The following is a 23,708-nucleotide window of genomic DNA, read 5'->3' on the forward strand; positions in this document are numbered from 1 at the left end:
CATGATTTCATTCAGACTCTTTCCCAGATGGACTTCCTTTTCAGTTAAACTAATCAGAATAATCATGGATTGTGTGCTTGCTAAATCTATTTTTTTTTTCCTTAAACCATTCAACTCTCTTTTATTTTACTAAGTAGTGTATATAAATAAAATTTCACAAATGAGAGAGCTTGGATATTAGCATTAACTTATCAAAGGAAAGGCAGGTTGGAGCTTGGTGGGAGCTCAACCTGGAATCCAGGTCATTCCATGTGAGGATTTGGTCTTCTACTGGGAAAGCTCGGCGTCTGAAGTTGACAAATTTGGTAAGAAGAAGACCGTGTACTGGAGAGTGATGTAAATGTGGATTTAGCAATTTACGAGGAGAAAGGACTCTCATAATAACAAAAACACTACAAGTCTGCACAATCAGTGCATTCTCTTATTATTATCAAAGTATGTGTGAAGCCAAAGTATAATAAAATTTTTTCGTGAACATACAGTCAGAACAAGGGGACACGGAGAAATTTATTTTTAATGGCTCTGAGAGCCTGATACGTCCATCTCTCTATGAAGCCTTGTCAAAGGGATTAGAAACACTTTGCCATGCTTCTCCCAAAGCCTGGTACATTCTCTCCCCATTCTTCACTAACTTTTACTAATCCATCTAATCTTAGCTTCATTATCACTTTCTTAGAGACACCTTTTTTGGTCTTCTTATCTAAGAAAGGGTCCCCACTGAACACTCCAGAGCGCTCTGTAATTTCCCTTTATAGCACTTACCTCACTTACTCATCTGCTGCTGTAAGATCTGTCTGCCTCTAGACTGTAAACTCTAGGGGAGCAGGAACCACGTTTGTTTTGAGTCCCACTAGCTCCTCAGGGCCAACCACAGTGCCCGGCACCTCTGAAAGCATTCAGGACCTACTTGATAAATGAGCTAATGAAAGCGCATCCAGGAGCTGGGCAGAGTAATGGCGAAGGGCACAGGTGCTATATTCAGGCTTCCTTGTTTGAAATCCTGCCTCTGCCTCTTAGTGACTGTGTGAGCTTAAACAAGTTACAAAATCGGATTCTTTATAAAATGAGGACATTGACAGCTCCTGCCTCCTAGCATTCTAATAAGGATTAAATAAATTGATACAAAACACCTGGAACAGTGACCGGCACAAAGTGAACACTCAAGCAGAGTCAGTTCTTCATATTATCATGTAAAGGACAACTCTAAGAAAAATGTGAAGCCTGACTGCTAAAACTCAGTTTCCTTGGGATGTTCCTGGGATGGGTATGATTAATACTAACCTCTGAAGATATTTATTCATGTTTTTCATGGTTTGGCAGTACTATATTTCTGATTAAGAATACTTCATGGGGCGCCTGGGTGGCGCAGTCGGTTAAGCGTCCGACTTCAGCCAGGTCACGATCTCGCGGACCGTGAGTTCGAGCCCCGCGTCAGGCTCTGGGCTGATGGCTCGGAGCCTGGAGCCTGTTTCCGATTCTGTATCTCCCTCTCTCTCTGCCCCTCCCCCGTTCATGCTCTGTCTCTCTCTGTCCCAAAAATAAATAAAAAAACGTTGAAAAAAAATTAAAAAAAAAAAAAAGAATACTTCAGGGGCACCTGGGTGGCTCAGTTGGTTGAGCATCTGACTTCAGCTCACGTCATGACCTCATGGTTTGTGAGTTCGAGCCCCACATTGGGCTCACTGCTGTCAACCTAGTGCAAAGCCCCTTTGGGCCCTCTGTCCCCCTTTCTCTGCCCCTTCCCTGCTTGTGCTCTCCCAAAAATAGATACATATTTTTTTTAAAAAAGAATACTTCAATTAAATAGGTGAATATATTAAAACAGATTATACCCAAGCCCTTCCAGCCTGGAACCCACTTTATCTTCTTTGCATGATGTTTTGTGTCTATCTACTGATCCATCATGCATGAACATCAGAGCTTAACTCTGACGGCAGCTGTATTATCCTTATCTCCAAGTTCTTGGGACAGCCATCTCTGTAACAACGAACTACGGACAACAATATTCAAGGTGGATATTTTATAACACTTAGAAAGTAAAAAAAGAACATTATAAACATATACAATTCCGTAACAACAGAGGTAATCACTGTATTTGTCTTATTTGGTTTCAAAGGCTTTACTGCTAAATACCATGGGGCAAAGTACCATATTTAACAATTACATATTACAATGTTGTCAGACAAAACTTGCATGGTTGTTAGAATCTTGGTCCCTGGCTCATTTGGTGAACATGTATTTACTGAGTACCTAATATGTGCCAGCCATTACACTAGGGGTGGTCTATAACACTTTGGGTTTGAACTGAAGAATGATATAAATAGGACTCCATTATTTGATGAATTGGTATTTCAGTCATCAAACACTAAATAAACGTTTAATATATTACCGTCTGCTATTTTCAATGATAAAATGCTGATAATGATAATGTGTGAGAATGTACTGCTAAAACAACTAATGTGGGGGCAACCTCCTTTTCCTCCCACCCTACATACACATGACGTGTGTCCTTCGATCATTCGCTGTAGGTGATACTCAAAGAGCCTATTTTCATACACAGTTGAGCATTATTTACTTGAAATTAAAACACATCTATGTCAAAACACACCTCTTCCTTACTTTTAATGTCACTATAGGAAACCCCAAATCAGGCCTTTCTGATGTGCCTTTCTATATCTGAGCCTTGATTTGTCCATCTTCTCTCTGTTCCATCTTCTTACTCCCTCATATAGGACATCTAGTGTTTTTAGTCCATAAGGTAACACTTTACCTGTGTCCCCGTGAATATCCCAAAGATTAAACTAAGATACTGAATCTCAGAATTGGGCCAGACTCAAAGATCTTACACAATTACTCATTTGTTGCTGAATTTCTCCTTGCAAAAAAAGAAAGAGAAAAAATGAAAGAAATTGAAGAAGACACAAATAAGTGGAAAATTTTATATTCATGTATTAGAAGAATCGGTACTGTTCAAATGTCCATACTACCCAAAGCGATCTGTAGATTCAGTGCAATCTCCATCAAATTCCAATGGCATTTTTCACAAAAACAGAAGACACAATCCTAAAATTTGTATGGAACCACAGAAGACCCCAAAAAGCTAAAGCATTCTTGAGCAAGAAGAGAAAATGGCAGACCTCACATTTCCTGTTTTTAAACTACACTACAAAGCTACAGTAATCAAACCAGTATGGTAATGACATAAAAATAAACACAGAGATCAATGAAACTGAATAGAGCACTCAGAAATAAATCCATGCATATGAGTTCAACAAATTTTCCATAAAGGCACCAAGAATACGCAATGGGGAAAAGACAGTTACTTCAATAAATGTTGTTGGGAAAACTGGATATCCGTATGAAAAGAATGAAACTGGACCCCTATCTTACACCATACACAAAAATCAACTCAGAATGGATTAAAAACTTAAACATAAGACCTGAAACTGTAAAACTCCGAAAAGAGAACATAGTGGAATAGCTCTTTGACATCAGTCTTGGCAAAGATGGTTTGGATTTGACACCAAAAGCAAAGGCAACAAAGGTAAAAATAAACAAGTGGGACTACATTCAATTAAAAAGCTTCTGCACAGCAAAGGAAACCATCAACAAAATGAAACAGCAATCTATGTGACAGGAGAAAATATCTGCAAATCATACATCTGATCAGGGATTAATATCCCAACTATATGGAGAACTTCTACAACTTAATAGCAAAAACGAAGAAACCATCCAATTACAAAATGGGCCGAGGACTGAATATCATTTTTCCAAAGAAGACATACAAATGGCCAACAGGTACGTAAAAAGGTACTCAATATCACAAAGCATCAGGGACATGCAAGTCAAAGCCACAATGAGACACCATCTCAAACCTATTAGAATGGCTATCATCAAAAAGACAAGAGGTGACAAGTGTTGGCAAGGATGTGGAGAAAAGGAAATGCCTGAATGCTTTCGGTGGGAACACAAATTGGTGCAGCCACTATGAAAAACATTACGGAAGCTCCTTAAGAAATTCGAAACAGAACTACCATACATTCCAGCAATTCTACTTATGGTATTTATTCAAAGGAAACAAAATCATTATCTCAAAGAGACATCTGAACTCCCATATTCATTGCAGCATTACTCACAATACCCAAGATAAGAAAACAACCTAAGTGGGGTGCCTGGGTGGCTCAGTCAGTTAAGCATCTGACTCTAGGTCTTGACTCAGGTCATGGTCTCAGGGTTTGTGGGTTCAAGCCCTGTGTTGTGCTCTGCACTGACAGTGTGGAGCCTACTTGGGATTCTCTCTCTCCCTCTCTCTTCCCCTCCCCCATGCATGCACACTCTCACTCTTTCTCTCTCAAATAAATAAACTTAAAAAAAAACCTTAAGTGTCCATTAATGGATGGATGGATAAAGAAAAGGTGGTATATACATACAATGGGATATTATTCAGTCTAAAAAAAGAAGGAAATCCATTTGTGACAACATGGATGAACCTGGAATGTGTTATGCTAAATGAGATAAGCCATACATTATGGTATGGTATAGTTTATAAGCAGAATCTAAAAGAAAACAGTTAAGCTCATAGAAAGTAAGTGCAGAATAGTAGTTGCCAGGAACTGCAGCGGGGAGGGAACGAGGAGAGGTTTATAAAAGGGTACAAATTTCAGTTATAAGCTGAATGGGTTCTGAGAACCTAATGTATGTCACGGTGACTATAGTTAATAATACTGTATTGTATACTTGAAATTTACTAAGACCATAGATCTTACACATTCTCACCAAAAATAAAATTTAAAAAAGGTAACTATGTGAGGTAACGAATGCGTTGATTGTAGGAATCATTTCACAATACATACATATATCAAATCATCCAAGTTGTAGAGTTTAAACACCTTAAAATTTGCCAAAGAAACCTTAATAAAGCTGGGGGTAGGGTGCCTGGGTGGCTCAGTCGGTTGAGCGTCTGACTTTGGCTCAGGTCATGATCTCGCAGTTACTTCAAATTCTGTGTCTTCCTCTCTCTCTGCCCCTCCCACACTCATGCTCTGTCTCTGTCTCTGTCTCTCTCTCTCTCAGAAATAAATCAACATTAAAAAATAAATAAATAATAGATAAATCTGGGGAAAACTTAACCATTTCCACTTAAATTATCAATTGTAGAGAGGTATGTTAAACTCTTCCATAGAGGCTATAGATTTGCCAATTTCTCATAGCAATTCTATAAATTTTTCTTTCATGTTTATTGGGGCTATATAATTAGATGCATAAAGCTATAGTACATGACAGTGCGTCAACAAGGAACAGATACTAACAAAACACAATGTACAAATATAAAGCATGTTTACTATTACCCTCCCATTCATGTGCTCATGGGAGACATCAGTAATCAATTATGGCACTCTAGTCTGCTCTCACATGGCTCCAGAATGTTTTAGCGCACCATTCTATGCAATCATCTTAGTTGTCACTCAAACTAATTCCTTTTGCCTTTCCCTGGCCTACCAATTTATTGCCCTAAAGGCTGGAATAGTCTAAAAAGGTGAGATTTCAGATCAATGGGATGAATAGAATATTCTTCAATAAATAGAGGTGGAACAACTTATGCTTTAAGAAATAATGTCATCTTTCTACTTTCCATGTAAAGTAAGAATAATTCTGGATTTACCAAAAACTTCAATATAAAAATTATGAACTCCTGAACAGTCTAAAAGAGAACATGGGTGAAAATGATCTTTTCTGGGGGTTCAGAGAGCTTTTATGACCACAAAACAGAGAGAGGATATAAGAAAAGAGTCTGATAGATTAGGTTTTATAAAAATTAAAATCTTTTTTTCAGTCATAAAAAACAAACTGAAAAAATAAGGGAAAGTTTAGCAGTGTACATAATAAGGTTCTTTTTTTAATGTTTGTTTGTTTGTTTAGAGAACACGAGGAGGGAAGGAGCAGAGAGAGGGAGAGAGAGAATCCTAAGCAGGCTTCGTGCTGTCAATGCTGAGCCTAATATGGGGCTCAAAAACCATGAGATCATGACCTGCACCGGAATCAAGAGGCGGATGCTAAGCCCACTGAGCCACCCAGGCGCCCCATATAACAAAGTTCTTAATGTATAAATATCTTCTAAATTAAATAAGAAACAAACATCCTAGAGGAAAAATAAACTAAGAACAATGTAATAATTTACAAGAGACAAAGTATTAATGGCAAACACGTATATTGCAAAAGGATACACTTCATACTAACAACAAAAAAACACGAGACATCTTTTTCGCCCATCGAATTACCATAACGGGTTCAAAAATGAGAATGTCGTGACAGAGTGTGCATAGGCAAAAACATCTGGAAGGAAATTTGAATATACATACCAAGGGCCTCATTAATATTCACACACTTTGACTCAATAATTCCATTTCTTTAATGATTGGAGGGCCATAATTACAGCATCACATGAAACAGAAGGGATAAGATGCTGACATTTTATTCCTAATAGTTAGAAATCAGAACTACCTACAACAGGAGAATGGCTACACAGATAATAGCGTATTTGTACATTAAAATAAAATCTGTAATAATCAATGATGGTAGAAATGTACACGAAACCATGTGCAGCGTGCGTCATATTTTATTTAACATATTTTCTGTACATATAATATGATAGAAGTTAGGACATAAATGTACAAATATGGTAATAATGCTTGTTTTCTAAAGTCTGGGCATGTCTGTGAATTGACTGTTATTTTTATTCTCAATATCTTATGGTTGTTTTCTTCTTATTTTTTACAGTGCATGGCTAAAATCAGCAAGAGATTTTTAAAAAGAAAATGTCAGAGGACAAAGAGTGCCTAAAATCACATCAGTTTATTGCAATCTTCAAATATTTCTTGATCCAGAGACGTACAATCAGCAACCAACTTATTCGACTATTGCCAAAGAAACATCTCCAAATAGTACTTTGCTCATGAAGATAGAAAACCACAGAAAATGTGTGTGCCCTTGAGTATGTGTTGTAATAATGCATAAAGTCCTGTGTAAATCACATCTCAAAATCTCTAGGACTTTCCCTAGTCAGCACAGTTCAGCCCGGCCCCTGCCCTGCACTAACCTAAAGCAACCCTAAGTCTGGTCCGCAGGCCACACACCCGGGCTTTGAGAAAGAGCCAGCAGCACTGCTGGGTTGCCTACCCTAATCCTGTGATTACCAGAACATTACAAAAATAAGACTTATCTGGGGGTTTATATTTTTATTAAATTAAGTCTCCCGAGAGCATCATGGCTATGCATAAACCACATTTATTAATCCTGGCATAGCTCAAAGAGATCGCTGCAAAAATAGACTATGAATAAATTGACCACGTCATGCTTACTCAGTGTGCAGCATAATTTTCCTAGTGTTATTTTGTGCTGCTGAGCCGTTGAGTTGCTGAGGGGCTACATGAAGGATTCTCTTCCCCTGGGGTGGTATAGTTTTCAAAACTGGACAATTCCCTTCCACGCAGTGTTGACATACATGCACACTTCCTGAGCCCTTATTTATCTAACATAGTCACTGTAAGTGTACTGCATTATTTATAGAAGATGCTAGAAGATGCATCTAGCATCTAGAATTCATTGAAGATGGCTGAATTCAAGCATGTAAAGAAGCATTTTTATAATCTGTGTGTGCAACTAGCAATTGCTGCTAGGTAAGGTGAAGGGCAAGTTGACTATATTCATTTTCTGATCTTTCAACCTATGGCAAAAACTAGGGCTAGTCATTTTGGGAAGCAATTTACCAAGCTACTTTAACTATGGTGTTAACAATTCAAATGTATCATGCTTTAGGTTTCTTTCTTTTCTTTTTTTTTTTTTTTAAATGTTTACTTCCCAATTTTAATGGCCACTTCCCATTCCTAAACTCCCTCACCCACTCAAAACCCTCTGACCAAGCTGACCACTCCCATCTTCTCAGGGAACTTCCTTCTCTTTCCCACAAGAATGCACATGCCTGGACTTCCTCCAGCTTCTCTGGCAGCTGTTGACCACTCTCTCCTGCCTCATTAACGTGTTCTTCTTCAATACGGCCTCTCGCAGTTGACATTACTAAGGGCTCGATCCTGGCTCCTCACTTTGGCTCCATCCGTACTCGCCCATGACAATCTGTGCTGTCTCATGATTAAACATCATCAGTGTGCTGACAACTCCCCCAGTTTATACTCAAGCCCAAAACTCTTTTCTGAGCTTCGGACCTAAATTGGTCCTACTTAGCAGACATTTTTATTTGCATTGTCACATAAACATCTCAAACTTCACATCCAAATAGAAAATCATCATTAAGAACATCCCCCCCCCCAAACTGGTTTTTAATCCAATCTTCAGCATCTCAGTTCCTGATACACATCCACCTAGTTATTCTATCCCAAAACCTCAACATCATTTCTGTTCCTCCTTCTGCTTCACCGAGTCCTGTTGTTCTGAAACCCCCTGATAGAAGAAGAATCTTTTTAGAACCTAATCTCGTAAGTGAAATAACATCACTTTTGCTGTGTTCTGGTCTTCAGAAGTGAGTCATTAAATCCAGACCACACTCCAAGAATGAGGATTGTGCATTGGGGGCCATCTTAGAGCCTGCCTGCACCACTCCAGCAACTGCCAGGGCAGGCTTGGCGAGGGTTGCTCTGACCCTTGGGCAGTGCTCTGAACCCTGCCAAGAGCTTCTCTCCTTACACTGCACATGGCCTACTGGAAACAGTTGTCGATGTTTCCTTTGGACTCCAGGGCCTGGCCTAGTGCCTAGCCATGACCTGCTGAACTGAATTGAATTGGGCATCTCTAAGCCAGGGTTAGAAGATATAAACAATGCTGGGACTAAACTGAGAAATGAAGTTCCTAGGACGGGATGTTTCCTTTGGAGGTGACCTCACGGTGCCCTAAAAACCAATCTAACATATTTGAGGAATATGTGGTAGGAGTCTGGAACACTCCAGTTATAATGAAGAAGCAGAAAGGAGACAAGCAGTGAGAAAGAGGGACGAATCTGTCATCCTGATAGGAGCTTCCACAATGGTTTCCAGTCTTCTGTGTCTGTTCATAATGATTCAGGCAACTCTGGATGAGGTTTGTGATTGAGGGAAGCAGAAAAGATGAGGCTATAGAAGGGAAAACCCTAGGGGACTCAGGTACCAGTTTTATCATAAGAGGAACCAAGGAAGGGCATTGGCTTACTGCTACCCTCAGGTCCCCAAATGACAAAGGCCAAAGAAGGCCCAAATCAAATATACTCTTTTCCTGTACACAGAATATGCTTTGAATTCCTGCTCACCATTTCCCTCCTAATTTAACCAGATGAGTAACACAGATAACTTTTCTTCTCTACCAAAGCATAGACTTCAAATATGTAGCACTCTGTAACTCCAGCTCTCCTCTCTCTCCAGCATTCAGTGGGCCTCCCAACAATGGCTTCCCCAAGTTGCAAAATGCAGCTCTGTGCAACTCAGCACTCCACATGCTACTATAAAGAAAAGGGTGGGGGGTGGGGGGTGGGGGAGAAGACCTAAGGGAATAAGCCAAGGAAATCTCTTTAATGCTTCATCCCCCTATCAAGAGAATCTACCAGCAAGGTCTAAAATTCTTAGGGAGAAAGAAGGATGTGGTTTCATTTATCCAGTCTTTCATCATAAAATAGGTACCAGGGGCTACAATACATCAGGAACTCTGTTAGGCACAGGAATCACAGACATACAGAACACAAAAATCAGTGTTCAATAAGCTCACCTTCTTGTGGAGAGAAAGAGTCAAGATCAGCTAAGAATTCTACTACCTGTGCTGTGGGTTAAGAAAGAGGTGAGCCCAGAGTGGGAGCTTCTGCTGAGAGCAGGGGGCATGCAATTTAGACTGGGGCATCAAATGAAACTTCTCAGAGAGGCCAGAACCAGGTGGAATCTTGAAGGACAAGCCATGTTTGGCTAAAAGAAAACAGGAGAGTGACATTCCAGCAGAAAGGAAACCATGTTAAAAGGCATGGAGGTCAGAACAAGTGTGGTGGTGATTCCGAGGCACTACAGTTACTCCTTGAACAAAGGGTGTGAGGAAGGGAAGGCGAGGAAAGAGGGAGGAGAGGGCAGCAGAGGACTGCCAACAAAGGGAGCGTGGAGTTTACCCCCAAAGCAGCAGGAAGTCATAAAACATTCTAAACAGGAGAATGACGTGGCCAAATTTATACACTAGAAGGAGTGCTCTCACATCGGCGTAGAGAACTGATTGGTAGGGAGACCCACTCGCTGCAGCTTAGGAAGCAGACCATAAATTAATGAGAACTAAAAGTGGCGTGGGGAGGGCAGTGAGAAAGGGACAATCCAGACAGGCCTTCAGAATGTAAACTTGATGGGTTAAGGAAAAAGAAAGGTGTCAGGGATGACTCAGAGCTCAATGGGTTAGGAAGCGAACAGAAGATGTGATATTCAATAAAACAAAAGATAAAGAAAAAAAAAAAAAAAAAAAAGGAATTCCCAGGCTTTAGGGAAGATGATGAGTTTAGTATTGGACATATTGAGGTTGTAGGACTTAGGATCAATTTCTCCAGGTACTAGCATCTTGGATTTATTTAAATTAAGACAGATTCTTTGGTCAGCAGAAATTTAGGCTCTAGGTCTTGAGAGTCTTGGAATAAAAGTTTGAATTTCATCAGCTCTGAGACTATAATACCTTCCCAAGCTGTCTCCCACAACTCCCCATAACTACATCCCTCTTCCATATAGGGCTGGGGCAGTCGAGGAAGAAACAGTGGAGAACACCATAGGTGGAGATGCAGCTAGCTCTACTGGGCTAGCTCTTTTCTCATCCTGTCTTATCCCTGAGAGCACTTGAACATTGAGAATCATGTGTTACAAGTCAACCGAGAGCCCTGTCAACTTGAAAAAGCTCTGAATTTACGCACAACTCGTATTTATTACACACATCGCATGTGCCAGTCACTATTCTGAAGTACCTGTTTTCATAGAACTCGCCAATAAGAAAAAGTGTGTATTTTCCAACTTTCCCGCTGACACCTTCATTTACAGGTGCTTGGAACCGGGTACGGTATGTGGAGGCATGTTGGCTTCCAGCTAATATTTTAGCTCAATGACAGCAGTAGAAAGCCATTTTAGAGCTGTGGCCTGTGAAAGTGGCATCCTGTCTCAGAGAGACTTTTGCAGCAATGGGGAGAGAAAGCAAAGTTTGAAGGTTTCCTGTCCTTCCTCTCTGATTGCATTGCTAATTCTAGTTAAATATTAAACATTTTTAAGATTAATAATATTATATCTCAATATTATATATCTTGAGTTTCAGTTGCTTGTGAGCTAGCCACACAGACGACTAGTTATACAGGTGTTTCCGAGAGAGATTTAATTCAGAGCTACAGGTAAGAGTCATACATATTTAGATGTTTTCTAATGCTGTAAAATGGTCGAAACAACTCTTAGAGTATGGCACACTCAGGAGAGGTGTGCCAAAGACTTAACTCGGGAAAATAAACATTTAAATTCTGCATGAAGGAATGGGGCAGGGTGGGGAATTTATGAAGGGGACAACAAAAAAATAACAACAAGAAAACCAGGAAATAACTCTATCATAAAAAGGCCAAGTGAAGAAGAATCTTAAGCAAAAAGAATGGCCAATACTTTCACACGTTGAGGAAAATTCAAGTAAGATACATAATGAGTATGTATGCACATATCTATTAGCTTAGCAAGTTGGGTGTTTTGTTTTTTTTTTTAACTTCACTTTGATATTTAACCTTTGGCAACATGTTTCTTTTTCCCCCAGGTGGATTTTAAAACTTTATGTAGTCAAATGGAGTCATCCTTATATGACTTCTAGGTTTTGTGTCCTATTAAAGGTTTTTCCATGAGAATATATATATATATGTGTGTATATATATATATATATATATATATACACACACACACAAACACACATATACATACATTATATTAAATAAATTAATTAAATAAAATACATTATATTCATATATTATACATTTATTCATTTAATTATATTTTAGGTGTATATATATTTCCTACAAATAAGTGTGTGTGTTGGGGTGTGTGTGTGTGTGTGTGTGTGTGTGTGTGTGTATCATGTAACTCGAGAGAAAGGGTTAACTTGGGAGGAAGGAAATGTTTTGGAAGGCTACTGGGCAGCTTACAAAATACACAGGAATACCGGAGAGGCAGGCAGGAACCAAGGCAGTCAGGTGGCAAGCACCGTGGCCAAGCTCTCGACCGAGGAACAGCCCGGTCAGGGTGACGCAGCTCCGCCGCTGACGCTGGGCATGGCCACCAGCGCTGCCATCACCGGACACTGGATACTGCTGAGGCGCCGCCGTGGCTGCGTGCTACTCTTGGCTCCGATGCCGTCAAACGCGTGATGCCGCTACCACTGGAATGAATTCTCACTACCTCCTTCTTTGTGTCACTTGCTCCAAATTCAGAGTCCCAGCAGACGTGTCTGATTGGCTGAGCTGAGGTCACTCATCTGTATCCACCTATCAGGGTCCACGAGAGTAAGTATTCGTTTTTCTCAGCTTACAGAGGCAGAGCTGGGACCTGCCGCTTCCAAAACCCATACAAACATACGAAACGTTTCGGATACTCAGTTTAAGAAACAAAACCAAAAATGACTTCGCTATAGAGAATAATGCCTTCCTGGCAAAGAAGATTTTATGCTTTGTACTGGCTTATAATATGCCATCTGTAGTTGTCATAATTTTTTATATATAAAAACTTTAATGAAAACATAAACTGAGCGGCGCCTGGGTGGCTCAGTCAGGTTAAGCGTCCAACTTTGGCTCAGGTCATGACCTCGCGGTTCATGAGTTTGAGCCCCGTGTCGGGCTCTGTGCTAACAGCTCGGAGCCTAGAGCCCATTTCAGATTTGGTGTCTCCCTCTCTCTCTGCCCCTCTCCCACTCATGCTTTGTCTCTTTCTCTCTCTCTCTCAAAAATGAATAAACGTTAAAAAATTAAAACAGGGGCTCCTGGGTGGCTCAGTCGGTTAAGCGGCCGACTCCGGCTCAGGTCATGATCTCGTGGTCTGTGAGTTCGAGCCCCGCGTCGGGCTCTGTGCTGACAGCTCAGAGCTTGTTTCGGAGCTTGTTTTGGATTCTGTGTCTCCCTCTCTCTGACCCTCCCCCGTTCATGCTCTGTCTCTCTCTGTCTCAAAAATAAATAAATGTTAAAAAAAATTAAAACAAATTGAATAATATCATTGTACTGGACCCTTATATATATATATTTTCAATTAGCAATAGTCATGCCTCATTGACTAATTGGCTATAACACTGCTATTGCACAGAGCTACAGATGCTTTTTTTAAGACTTTATTTTTGAGAGCTGTTTAGGTTCACAACAGTATTGAGGAGGTACAGAGATTTCTCCTATTCTCCCTATCCCTACACCTGCTTAACCTCCCCCTCTATCAACATCATTCACTAGGGTAGTACATATTTTGGCAGAGATGAACATATCCTGACCCATCATCACCACCCAAAGTCCACTGCTTACCTTAGGGTCCACTCTTGCTATCGTATGCTCTGTGGATTTGAACAAGTGTATAATGACATATAGCTGTCTTTATTATATCATATAGAGTCTTTTCACTGCCCTAAAAATCAGTGCTCTGCCTATTCAGGCACTCTTCTCTTATCTGCCTATTCTCCCACTGCATCCAGAAACCACTGATCTTTTTACCGTCTCCATAGTTTGACTTTTTCTACAATGTCATATAGTTGGAATCATATAGTATGTAGCCTTTTCAGATTGGCTTCTTGCACTTAGTGACAGGCTTTTAAGATTCCTCCACGTCTTTTCATGGTGCCCTAGCTCATTTCTTTGTAGAGCTGAATAACAGTCCATTGTCTGCACGTGCCACAGTTTATTTATCCACTCACCTAGTGAAGAACAGCTTGGTTGCTTCTAAGTTTTGGCAATTATGAATAAATCTGCTATCAACGACTGTGTACAGGTTTTTGTGTCAACATTTTTTTACTCCTTTGGGTAAATACCAAGAAGTATGACTGCTGGATCATGTGGTAGGAGTATGTTTAGTTTGGTAAGATACTGCCAGTCTTCCAAAATGGCAGACTCCTTTTGCATTGCCACCAGCAATGGGTGAGATTTCCTACTGCTTCACATCCTCGCCAGTGTTACAGATTTTGCCCATTCTAATAGGTGAGTGGTAGACAATTTTTAATTTTTTTTTGGTAATGTTTATTTTTGAGAGACAGGCAGACAGACAAAGTGTGCGTGGGGGAGGGGCCGAGAGAGAAGGAGACACAGAATCCGAAGCAGGCTCCAGGCTCTGAGCTGTCAGCACAGAGCCCAATGCAGGCTCAAACTCATGAACAGTGAGATTATGATCTGAGCCGAAGTCAGAGGCTTAACCAGCTGAGCCACCCAGGTACCCCAGTGGATAAATTAAAAAAAATTCCCTCTGGCAGCAGCATCAAGGGTCCAAACAGCCTGTGCCAGCAGACTGAGGCAGGGTGGATGACCTGCAAGAACAACAGTGACCGCGCGGCTTTCTCTGGCGGAGGCCAATGGAAAGAACAGACCTCCCCGGGAAGCATGGTGGAGGGCTTCTTCCCTCAGAATGATTTATACCATATGTGTGAACTTCAGGGTCTTTGAACTGTAGCCACGTCTGCATTTTCCATTGGGTTTTCAGACTGAGAGTGGGGCTGGATGAACCAGGAAGAAGCACTGTGTTCATGCAGGCGACCAACAGGTTGGAGGTCTCAGAGAATAGAGAGTACGGAAAATCCAGACAGGCAGACCCGTACTCTGGAAAAACCCCTATAACACGCTGGGGTACCAAAGATATACTTCAGAGAGACCAGAGGTGGTATGACCGAGAAAGCAGTTTAGTCTTTGGGGGTAAGCAGAGAGGCGGGGTAAAGTGTGATATGCTGATCGAATGACTGCAAAGGTAACTGTTGCAGACAAATCGGAGAACCGGCGTGAAGTCTCATCTGGTGTGTGGTTTGTGCTCTGGGAGAAGCTGGAACTCTTTAAAGAGACCAGCTGGGGTCTCCTTCCATTTGTCCTCCAGATCTACTTGTCCCCTGTTCTGTGCCTGTGGAAACTGATTTCTATGAACTCTATCAATGGGCTTTCTTGCCCTCCAGTTCCTTATTGGGTTTGGCCAATGGTGAGGATCTGCCAGAAATCAAAAGCATTCTCGTGAGCTACCTGAATCCTTCAACCAAAAGTCTTAGCTCCTAATAGGAAGCTCTCCCATGACTTAGTCTTTAGATTCCGATAAGTGGTTTTCTGCCCCTTCAACCCTCAGGCCTAGAGATGGTAAAGAGCACCTGTTGGTGGTTCACAGTCTCTACACTAATTCTTGCACTTTCCGAACACCTTACACCTATACATCTCCTTGCATTCTAGTTGAGCAGACCATCTATTTCATTTTGGGACCCAGACAGCAGCCTAAGATATAAATTTATAAATTTTGTATGATACAAGTTGATCATTTTAGTAGACTTCTTTTCCTTTCAGAAGTTCCTGCTAGCATACAATTGAAGACTCCACTTTCTACATTCATTTGATTTTTCTTCCACCTACCCCCACCCCGTCGCCTGCTCACCCACCCATAGGCTCACCGGGTCTCCACACCCCAGCAGCCCAACTCCACTGAATTTTTCAAGTGGAAAATCTGGTGTTCGTTTTAACTTTATGGCCCAATCTTTCACATATTTGTCTCCAATCTACCCTTTCCTCTCCAACCACCTCATTGTCCTTCATGGGCAGGAACAGTGGACTCAGAGCTGGTCTCCCCTCTGAGAAATGAACTTAACTGCACATAAGCAAAATGGCCCCAGGCCATGGGCCATGTTCCCCAGGTGGACTCCTGAATTGACTTGAAGCTACCCCACATCACTGAATCTCTCTCTTTCCGGTTTTTGCTCCTTCCATTGTCCACGTTCCTACCTTCTTTGTGCTGCCAGTATCACCACTTATTGACTGTGTCTGTTCTCAATATACCCACTTTGCTCCCTAGCATCGCATTTCCCTCTCTCTTCTGGAATGCTGCTTCCCTGGACTAATGTATCACTAACAAATACCCTTTCCTCCCCCCACCCCCCAAAATAAACCTAATCATTTAACATCTGTCATTTGTGAAGCTGAGAAGGGCTGGTGAGAAAAAAAACACACTAGGGTGTATGATATCAGCATAACTTTATACCAACAACCTCAACTGTGGGCTCTCTTATTTTCCAGAATAACTGTTTTAAATCTTCTTCAACCTCACCTTCTACTTCACAGAGATGATAGAAGTCATTAGATGAGGGCTCAGTAAACTCTTCCCCATTCTCACCTACAAATATGCCTACTTACCCCTCCCTTATCATCTCCTATTACAAGATCCAGTGCTTAGAGCTCCAGTCCCTCCTGCCTTCCTGGAGACCTTGAACTACCTATTATCTTTTCTTTTTCTGTGTCTTTAACCTCTTTCTCTCTACAGGATCCCTCACAGCACACCTTCAAAATAAATAAAGAATGAGTTCTGGGGCGTCTGGCTGCCTCAGCTGGTAGAGTATGAGACTCTTGGTCTAGGGATTGTGAGTTCAATGTTAGGTATAGAGCCTACTAAAAATAAAAAAAAAAGAATAAATTCTGTCTCTGTCCAACCCTTCCCTCTAGCTGCTGCTTAGCTTTCTCCTTGTCACTCTTCTTGAGAGAATCCTCCCCACATACTGTCTCTATTTCCTCACGTCCTGTTCACTCTCCAGTCTGCATACACCACTCCAGGGTCTTAGCTCCTTCCCCACTGCTCCCCAGGACTGCCCTTCACCAAGATCATAAACCACTTCTATGATGCTAAATTCAGTGGAAACCTTTCAACTCCTTCCTACTTGACCGCTTAGGGGCATTCAACATACTCCATGCTCGCCTTCTAGAAATGCTCTCTTCCCTTCCCTTTTGTGACACTCTACTTTATTAGTATATAGCTTTCTACCCAACTAGCTGCTCTGTGTCCATCTCTTTTCCTAGCTCTTTATCTTTCACTGGCATTTAGAGGTTGGAACGTGGAACGTGTCATGGCTCAGATCTAAGGCTTCCTCTCCTTTCACGTGCTCCCTTCAGCATATCAGATTCACGTCTGTAGCTTGCACTGCAATCTACATTCCCAGGGCGTTTCACTTCTCGTAGAATGAAGCTCTTACTGAGACATACAAAATCCTGAGTGATCTCCCCTATCTGCCTCTGTACCTTTCCCCTTCCTGCACTCCAAACAATTTTCATTTCTATCACAGCACCATGGTCTCCATATCCCCAGCCATTTCCACATTCTTCTCCCACTGCCTGTTAGAGTCTACGCCCACACCTCCCGAGTCTGGCTGTCTGACTTTGAGTTATCCTGCAGCGGGGAGCCGCAGTGGCACTTCCTCAGAAGAGCATTTCTTGCTTCCCTAACTAGGCCAGGCTCATTTTTTTTCAGGCTCAGTTTTTATATAATCTTACAATGTAGTGTATCTCTCCAGATTCTAATGTATTTATTTATTTATGTAATTGTTTGTTATTCGTTCCCTCACCAGACATCAAGCCCCATCTCTTGTTGCTGAATGTCCCACATACAGTAGGTATTCAGTATAATTCATTCATTCACTGAACATTTTCTTTCAAGAGACCTTTCCAATTTTATAAGGTATAGGCTCCAAAAATCCTGATGCACCTCTAATAGCTATCCTCACAGTTAATGGGGAGATCCCATCCATGAAAAAAATATAACCCTACCACTATCGCTTTGATTCCCCAGGAGTTTTCTGGAAAGGGCAATCCATGTGGCATTCATGACCCGTTGTCTGCTGACCAGTGAGGCAAAGAATTAGGTCATTGCCCTTTGTGATAATTAGAAGGGGCTCTTTGCCAAGCTTCACCAGATGTATGAGAGCCTGGTGCAGACCAGAAGCACTAACTTGGTGATGTGCTGACTCCAGCACGAATGGGGCTAGTGTCATCAGCTGCTGTGCAGCTGAATGCCAGTGTCTAGTTTGAGATGTGGCTCAGAACGGTGCTACTCGCTCTTTGATCCTACTTCCTGGGAGTTTTGGCCATCTTCTGAGATGAAGAAGCAAAGATAGCAGAGGTAGCCAGGCAAGCTTCATTGGCATATTTATTTATTATTTTAAATGTTTATTTATTTATTTAAAATAAAGAGAGAGAGCAAGCAAGCAGAGGAGGTGCAGAGAGAGAGGGAGAGAGAGGATTCCCAGCAGGCTCCACACTGTCAGCACAAAGCCCAATGCGGGCCTCGAACTCACAAACTGTGAGATCATGACCTGAGCCAAAATCAAGAGTCAGACGCTTAATCAACTGAGTCACCAAGGCGCCCCTGACTGTATTTTATTAATGGGGAAGACTGGCCATCCGCCTCACCTACTCTCCTCATGCCCTGAGGACTGGTGCCCAGTCTCACTCCACAGGGCTGACTAAGTCTGCTATTGTAAGGCACAGCAGATTGTACTGTAGGATAGAAGGCCATTTCATACCAGGGGTACAAGAAATTGCTGCAAGGAATGTAATTGGCTGCCACACTTTGGAACCTGCTGTGGTGTCCCTACCTAAACCACACTCCTCACGGGCTTCTCTCAGCCAATGACTGCTTCATCTTGAGCCAGCACTCTCCCTCAAATTCTAGCTTCAATTTTCCCTCAATGGGGTTTTGTCTCCCCTTAACCCTGCACGGTACTGCGGTCACCTTCAGACTCAGGTCATGGTGGAATATGAAGTAGGAAATAACTTCCTGGGGTTCCTGGCCTAGAGGGGGCAGTTCCTACTGGATTCAAGACAGGTGTCATCATTGCTTGTTCTTTATTTTAGGGGAAAGGGGATGAAGAGTGCTCCCTTATAAGTCCTCCTCCTGGACATCTGAAGGAAGAGGGTCCTTGGGGGGCTCACAAATCCAAAGTCGACCAAATTTCCAGAACCCTGCACTTTCTCTAGTGTTATTTATGGAAATGATAGGTAGCCACACTGTTCATCCTGCTGATTCCTAAATTTCACATTAAAAAAATGTGCTCATCTTATTGACATTCAAATTTCTCATGAAATACACAGCATTCACAGGATGTTCTCAGCAGAAACCTAATCAAATCTATATGTCTTCTGTTAAAATTATACTAGCATTATTTTGATTGCAGTTTAAGGACTCAAACTCATGTTTAGCCAAGCTCCCCAAAAGGGTGAATCTATTAATTTAAATAACAAAGAAGTCCAGTAGACAGATCTGGCTTTGCACATTATTTCTTGTTAATGGAGCACAGAAGCTTCCAACAGCCCTGGATAACCTGGTCCTCACAGGTCCTGATCTAGGAAGGAAGAACTGATTTAACACAAGCTCTCTATGGTTCGGTAGCAGAGGTGTTCCACATGGAAAATATTGACAATATATACAACAAAGGACATAAATTATTTATATTGAGCATCCATTTAAAATTCCCATAAATAAGAAAAATAAAAATGATGTAAGAGGAATATAGGCCAAAGCCACAGAAGAGGAAAATGAATAATAAAAATATGAAAAATTCTCATTACCAATAGTATTCAATGAAATAAGTATAAATTAAAACAATGAAGTATCATTTTTACTCTATTTAAATGTAAGAGTTCAAAGGTAAATGTTGATAAGAGTGTGGGGAAATGGGTCCTCTCAACACATTGCTGGGGAGCAAATATATACCATCACACATTCATAATTTAGACAATTATATTGTCGGTAGAAATGATGGGTATGTAGTAGCATGGTAAAGTCTCCAAGACATATCATTCAGTGAGAAAAGGCAATTTGCGTAGTAGAACATTTCGGAAGCCATGGAGGTGCACCTTTAGGAAGATCTGCTGTAAGTAACTAATTTGGCTGACAGCCCCCAGCTTCCAGATCCATGGACTCATGAGGCCAAAGAATGAGGATGCACCAATAAGGCAAAAATCTTAAAACAATGTGGTAAGTGCAGTGATAGACATGTGCACAACACACACACACATACACACACACACACACACACACACACACAGAGGAGGCAAACCCAATGCAACTTTGGGGAGATATAGAACTCTGGGTCTGGGATGGCTCCCAGGAGGAGATCATGATCAAGTTGGGATGGATGTTAACTGAGTGCAGAGAGGGGAAAGAATTCCAAGCCGGCAGAACAGCCTGAGTAATTCACAGAGGGAAGAAAGCTGCATATAGAAACAGGTTGCTAAATATTAAGAGAGAGGCACGGATTGTAACAGATGAGGCTAACAAGACAGGCAGGGGCCAGCAAGGCCTCCCATGTCATGTTAGAGAGGTCTGAATAGGTTTTGATGCGGCCAAGAGGCACAGAAGCCTCTTGAGCAGGAGAAGAGATCTCTGAGAAGAGATCAGACGGCAACAAGACACAGTAGAGGAGAACAGACAGGATGCTATCGCCATCATTCAGAGAAGATGAATGTCTGGAAAGGAGACTGGGACAGCATTATACTAACTGGAATCAACGGAGGGGAAGAAATGCAGGAATATGGAGTTGGTACCATCTGTAGGAACTGGTAATGGGCTGGAGGTAGGAGGTGGAGTGAGCGATGGGGAGGAGCCTGATTACATACACCCAGGGTGCTGGCGTGAGCAGAGAGAGGTGGTGAACCGAATCAGATCAGGAAACCTATACCTCAGGGAATACAGTGATGGTTGCAAAGGCATCTGGTATTGTCCTTCTGCCACTGTCTTAAAAGGGATTCTAAAGGGATTTTCTTTCCCTTGTTCCTCCAGCACTACACTTGCATTACTGGCCTAAGTGGATACTCACCAGCTGGCCGTGTCCATCACTACAGCCAAGACTGAGAATTCCTGATTATACTTAGAGCCTGTGGAGCTGCTGACACAAACAGTCATTAGCAGACGACCCTTTTGTAACAAACTGTGCTTTAAAATGTAAACTGTTGGGGGCATTTTCCTTGCGTTGTCCAGAAGGAACTTTCTCCTGCCTGAGCCTGGATTAATCATGAGAGAGCTCGTCAACATTCCACTGGTACATATTCTTACTTTGGTTGCCTTCAGCGGGACTGAGAAACTTCCAAAAGGTTTGTTTGAGGAATCTTGTCTTCTTGTTGCCTTGTCACAGTTCTAAAGTGCATGTGTGTGTTCTGATCACGACCGATTCATATTATGGCGGGCTTGGGTTTTACTTGGTGAAGTAGGGGTACGACGTATGGAGAAGGAGCAGTTGACTGATGATCTCCTTTCTACCAGTATCCCTCCCTCGCTTAAGTTCTGCAATAAAAAGTGTAGCCACACAGGGCATGCAGAGCCCTCACTTGTAGGAAAACATCAGCAGGTAGACTGCAAGTTATCAAGGTCCGTTTTGTTTATGCGTGTGTCAAACTTCAGGGTGGTCTAAATGGATGATGAAAACCTTTTCACATTAGGTTTGCTGGGAATATAATCAACCCTACTCCCAGATGTCCAGACTGTTTGCTTCTGAACAAAAGTCATTTCCATTTTCAGTTTCAGTTTTGCAAGATTCTTAGTAAATATTTTAGTTCTTAAAAATTGGAATTACAGAAAGACTCACACAATTTGCCTATATAACAAAAGCCTGAAGACAATGAGTTCTCAATAACTTTGAGGTTGGAGGCATGAGTTGGCTCAACAAGAGACTGTGAAAGTTTTTTTTCAGAGCCTTTGGAATGTACCGGAAATAACACCACCTCAGGGAAAGGAAGGCAACTTAAGAAACTGACAAACACCTGTTGCAGCAGCAAGAATGTCCACAGTGATATGGTTTCTGGCCAGTGCATTATAAAACGGAGACTAGTGTATTTCAAATCAGGAAGAAAGACAGGAAAGTATGTGATTTACAAAGCGACTGAGAGTTTCTCTGAAAAAAATTTTAAAGACATGAAAAAGACTGAATGATGTCAGTTAAAGAGTTTTCAGATTTAATGTATTAGAGTAAGAGTTCTGCGTTTTATGATACACTCAAATTAATTATTTTCCTTTTATGTTACTTTCCCAAAGAACTGAACACATTTGTATTGCGTAGGTCAGTGAAGGTAGTATGTGTATGTAGGTGGGAAACACAGCTTTAGATTTTGTGGGTTGTTAGAATTTCTGGAGCCACAAGGGCAAGATTCACATGCTAATAAGATATAGCTTTCTTCACAAACAATCTGATTTTTGGAGACTTACGTTTTGCTTTCTTTTTCCATCTTACACAAGTAGAATAGTATCTTCAGATATATTTAAACATTTAATTGCCAACTAATAGGTTACGGTATCTCCAGATAAGGAAGAATCTAGATCTTTTCAAACAGCTAATAATAGCCAGAAAGACTTAACATTGGCTTTGGATTATTTTAATACTTCCTGATCATACAACGGATGTCCGGTAAGGTAGCACCTGAATGTTCACATTTACAGATTGTTTGTTAAGTCTTATTTGTGCTCTCCTAAACCATGAAGTTACATAAAAGTGACATGGGTAAACGCTAACATTTATTAAACTTCAGTCTTATAAGGAACAAAACAATTGATTTTGCTGGTGCAAATCAGGATTTGGTGTATTAAAAAAAAATAAACAAACCCACCTCCCTGTATAAACAACTCCTAATTTATATTCTAGAATGAAATGATTTACAGTTTCCAAACTTTACAGGTAAAGCCCTTAATTCAAACGCACACCATCTCTATTTCAAAAAATTCAAAATATGGTGATCTAAAGATAAAACCAAACATCTTGAACTTTGAATAAAAAAATCAGATTGTTAATCTGACTTTGTTTATAATTAACTTATTGCTATGCTTAGATTATAAAACCAAACAATTAAAAGAATATTTTTGCCTAGTCTACTGTATTTACGGTAAAATTTAAATTAGTTACAGATTTAACACCAATCTTAGCCAAGAACACCAGGCCTACTAGAACAAACATTCATTAACGACACACACCAGTTCTGAGAATAAACATTATCATAAAAACAGTCCTTAAAATTTGAAATGTTAGAGTTCATGGAATATATTGGTACAAAAAACAATAATATACTATTATTTCATACTGCTGGAAATAATAAAGATGTTCCACCCAAACTATCTCAGAGTTACTTTCTCTATTCTTGACAGAGAATAAAAAGTGTTCTGTAGCCAGATGTCTTTTTCCTAAGTCCTTTAAAAAATGAATGAATCAAGGAATCTGCACAATAATGTGTTACAAAATGACAGATTTTTAAATAGCACAAGGTATTTAGTGGATTCTCTTCTAACTCTCCACATACCATTTCCTCAATAAAATTAATAATAGACTTTGTAGAATTATTAGTTTCTTGTTTTAATTTTAGTTGGAGATTCCTAATGTTCAAAGACAAAAGGAAAAGTCACTTGTTCTAAATAATTACAACTAGTGATACTTTCAGTGACGAGCTCAATATCATAACCCACAACTAGAAATTTACAAACCATCACGTATGAAAGTAACCAACGTTTCATTGAATACTCGCCTTAACCACATATTTCAATAACAGTGAGTGCTTTATCAGGGAATATTAAGTGTGTGGTGGGATTTAAATTCTGTAGAAGTACAGGAGTTCACATAAGCAGTACTGAGTTTCTTTAATACGCACAAAGAACTCCTGTCCAAACTCCACCTTTTTAAATTACCTCATTTGCTCCCATACCTAGAAGTGTTTGAGCCTAAGTGATTTATCTTCAGATATATTT

The 23,708-nt window shown here is 40.8% G+C and overlaps 1 protein-coding gene and 1 long non-coding RNA gene across 4 annotated transcripts in view; one reads left to right on the forward strand and one right to left on the reverse strand.

Moving 5' to 3' along the window:
* Positions 1-12,059: 12,059 nt before the first annotated feature.
* The window catches only part of LOC121034827 (uncharacterized), a 96,120-nt gene continuing 84,471 nt past the window's right edge, over positions 12,060-23,708 (reverse strand). Inside the window, exon 3 of the long non-coding RNA XR_005792636.1 lies at positions 12,060-12,496. This is a non-coding gene — a long non-coding RNA (uncharacterized LOC121034827). The remainder of the gene's footprint in view (positions 12,497-23,708) is intronic.
* MUSK (muscle associated receptor tyrosine kinase) overlaps positions 20,139-23,708 on the forward strand; it is a 93,355-nt gene continuing 89,785 nt past the window's right edge. For all 3 annotated transcript variants that reach the window (XM_040481948.1, XM_040481946.1, XM_040481947.1), the window contains exon 1: positions 20,139-21,076. In XM_040481948.1, the coding sequence (XP_040337882.1) occupies positions 20,998-21,076 (79 nt within the window). In that variant the 5' untranslated portion in view covers positions 20,139-20,997. The remainder of the gene's footprint in view (positions 21,077-23,708) is intronic.

Source organism: Herpailurus yagouaroundi, unplaced genomic scaffold, assembly GCF_014898765.1.
Source record: "Herpailurus yagouaroundi ecotype Mexico unplaced genomic scaffold, PumYag 160, whole genome shotgun sequence".
Classification (NCBI taxonomy): Eukaryota; Metazoa; Chordata; class Mammalia; order Carnivora; family Felidae; genus Herpailurus; species Herpailurus yagouaroundi.